Raw genomic sequence first — 1991 nt, forward strand, 5'->3', positions numbered from 1 at the left:
GGTTGTACCGGTGCTTAAATCCCATAGCAATGTCTACTGGGTCTTGACGTTAGGAATCTCATTTCAAAAATGGAATGGCTTCTTTGAATGACTTTCAGTGTTAAACTATTTTTTTTTTAACTGACAATAAAATCCATGTTATATATGCATATAAACGACAACTCATGGAATTTATAAGATACGTAAAATATTTGAGAAAATAGTATATTTATATATACATATATATATATATATATATATATATTTATGTGAGTGTATGTGTATATATTGATACATCGTTCAAATTTATAAATATATATATATAAATATATATATTATATATATATATATATATATATATGTGTGTACATATATGTCCGAACATAAAAAAGAAACAGGAAATCTACTTTAAACAAACTAGTAAACACAGAACAATTATATGTTAAAGTCGCCATTGCGCCATGTTTTTAAATCATAACCTTACGAGTGATGTTTCATTAAGGAACTTGATTTTAGGTTTTAATGGAAGCTCCAGCAGTGCCACAGCCAACATTAACAGTAGCAACGACAGCCACAACAGCAGCAACAGCAGCAACAGCAACAACAGCCACAGCAACCTTTTCCTGAACGGTGACAACTTCAGTGGTGACCAGTTCTGGCATGACGATCCGTCTCTGATGCCTTTGCGAATCGGTTTCACAGCTTTCGCCGTGTTCTGCATTTTCGTTGCTAGTCTAGCTGGAAACCTCTTCGTCTGTCTGGTATTCTACAAGCGGCCGTCTCTACTGACCATTTCCAACCGGTTCATTCTCAACCTGACCTGCTGCAACATACTGAACACGATGTTCGTCATGCCGTTTGTCTTCGTCACGACCATCACCCAAGAATGGGTCTTCAAAGGTATTTGGTGCCAGTCGACCGGCTTTCTCATGAACCTTATCTTCGCCGCCAGCACCCTAACGCTGGTCGTCATTTCCATCGATCGCTATTGCGCCGTCATTAGCCCCCTTCATTACAACATGAGGATCACAACGCAACGAGCCACAATGATGATTATCGGTGTGTGGTTATTGGCCATAGTGGCCTCGTTACCCCCCTTGGTCGGCTGGAACCATTTCGAGTACCAACCTGAAAAATACTCCTGCACAGTTCTCTGGCGCAGCCCCCATTACTCAGATCGGACTTACACGCTGTTTTTGTCGCTGATATGTTTTGTAACGCCCCTCATGGTCATGCTATGGGTGTACGTGGTTATCTTTCGTGCGGCAAAGGACAATAGTGAACGAGCGCGACGCAACAGCGTCATACCTACGAACGGAGAAGAACAGTCACAGACTCCGTTAAGGTGTAGTAGGCGGCGAAGCAGCACGGCGCCAATAATTCTCAGCCGCAAACTGAGCACATCGAGCCGGACTAGTTCGTTACTCTGGCACCGTGATGAGTGGAAGGCAGCCATTACGAGCATGTTGGTCGTTTCAACGTTCGTCGTGTGTTGGCTTCCATATTTCGTCATCATAGTACTGGAATCTTCAGTGTTGCTCAAGTCCGAGGACATTCACCCTTTCTTGCAAGGTGCTGCGATATTCTTGGCGCTGTCTAGCTGCGCTTTCAACCCGCTCGTATACGTTTTCCGTAGCAAAGTCGCCCGACAAGAACTCGTGTCCATCTTACATCCGAGACGAAGTCATCCTGCGCTGACGAGAGGCAATTCAAACGGAGCTGAAACCGGTGCGGCGCTTCCAAAACGAGGCCCTGATACCGGTCAGAAGGACGCTCCGCCACCAAATATTTCTGAGCTGTGCCAACCGCAATTAGCTCAGCTCACAGAAACAACATTATCATCAACAGAGACAACAAACAACCCAAATTCAGCATTATGAGAAAGACAATTTCTATTTGTTATTGGACCTTATATTTATTATTTATTTATATGTATATATGGCTATATATATTTTCTTCTATTTCTTCTTCTTCTTCTTCTTCTTCCACAGTTGGCATGGACATATAACAAC

At 42.5% G+C, this 1991-nt stretch overlaps 1 protein-coding gene across 1 annotated transcript; it reads left to right on the forward strand.

Annotated features, from left to right (window-relative positions):
• Window positions 1-330: 330 nt before the first annotated feature.
• LOC115227581 (G-protein coupled receptor 161-like) lies at window positions 331-1988 on the forward strand. Its single transcript, XM_029798367.2, has one exon. It carries the CDS (start codon window positions 441-443, stop codon window positions 1857-1859), a length of 1419 nt encoding a protein of 472 aa, XP_029654227.1. The 5' UTR covers window positions 331-440; the 3' UTR covers window positions 1860-1988.
• The last annotated feature ends 3 nt before the right edge of the window (window positions 1989-1991 follow it).

This window comes from Octopus sinensis, unplaced genomic scaffold (genome assembly GCF_006345805.1).
Source record: "Octopus sinensis unplaced genomic scaffold, ASM634580v1 Contig05018, whole genome shotgun sequence".
Taxonomy (NCBI): Eukaryota; Metazoa; Mollusca; class Cephalopoda; order Octopoda; family Octopodidae; genus Octopus; species Octopus sinensis.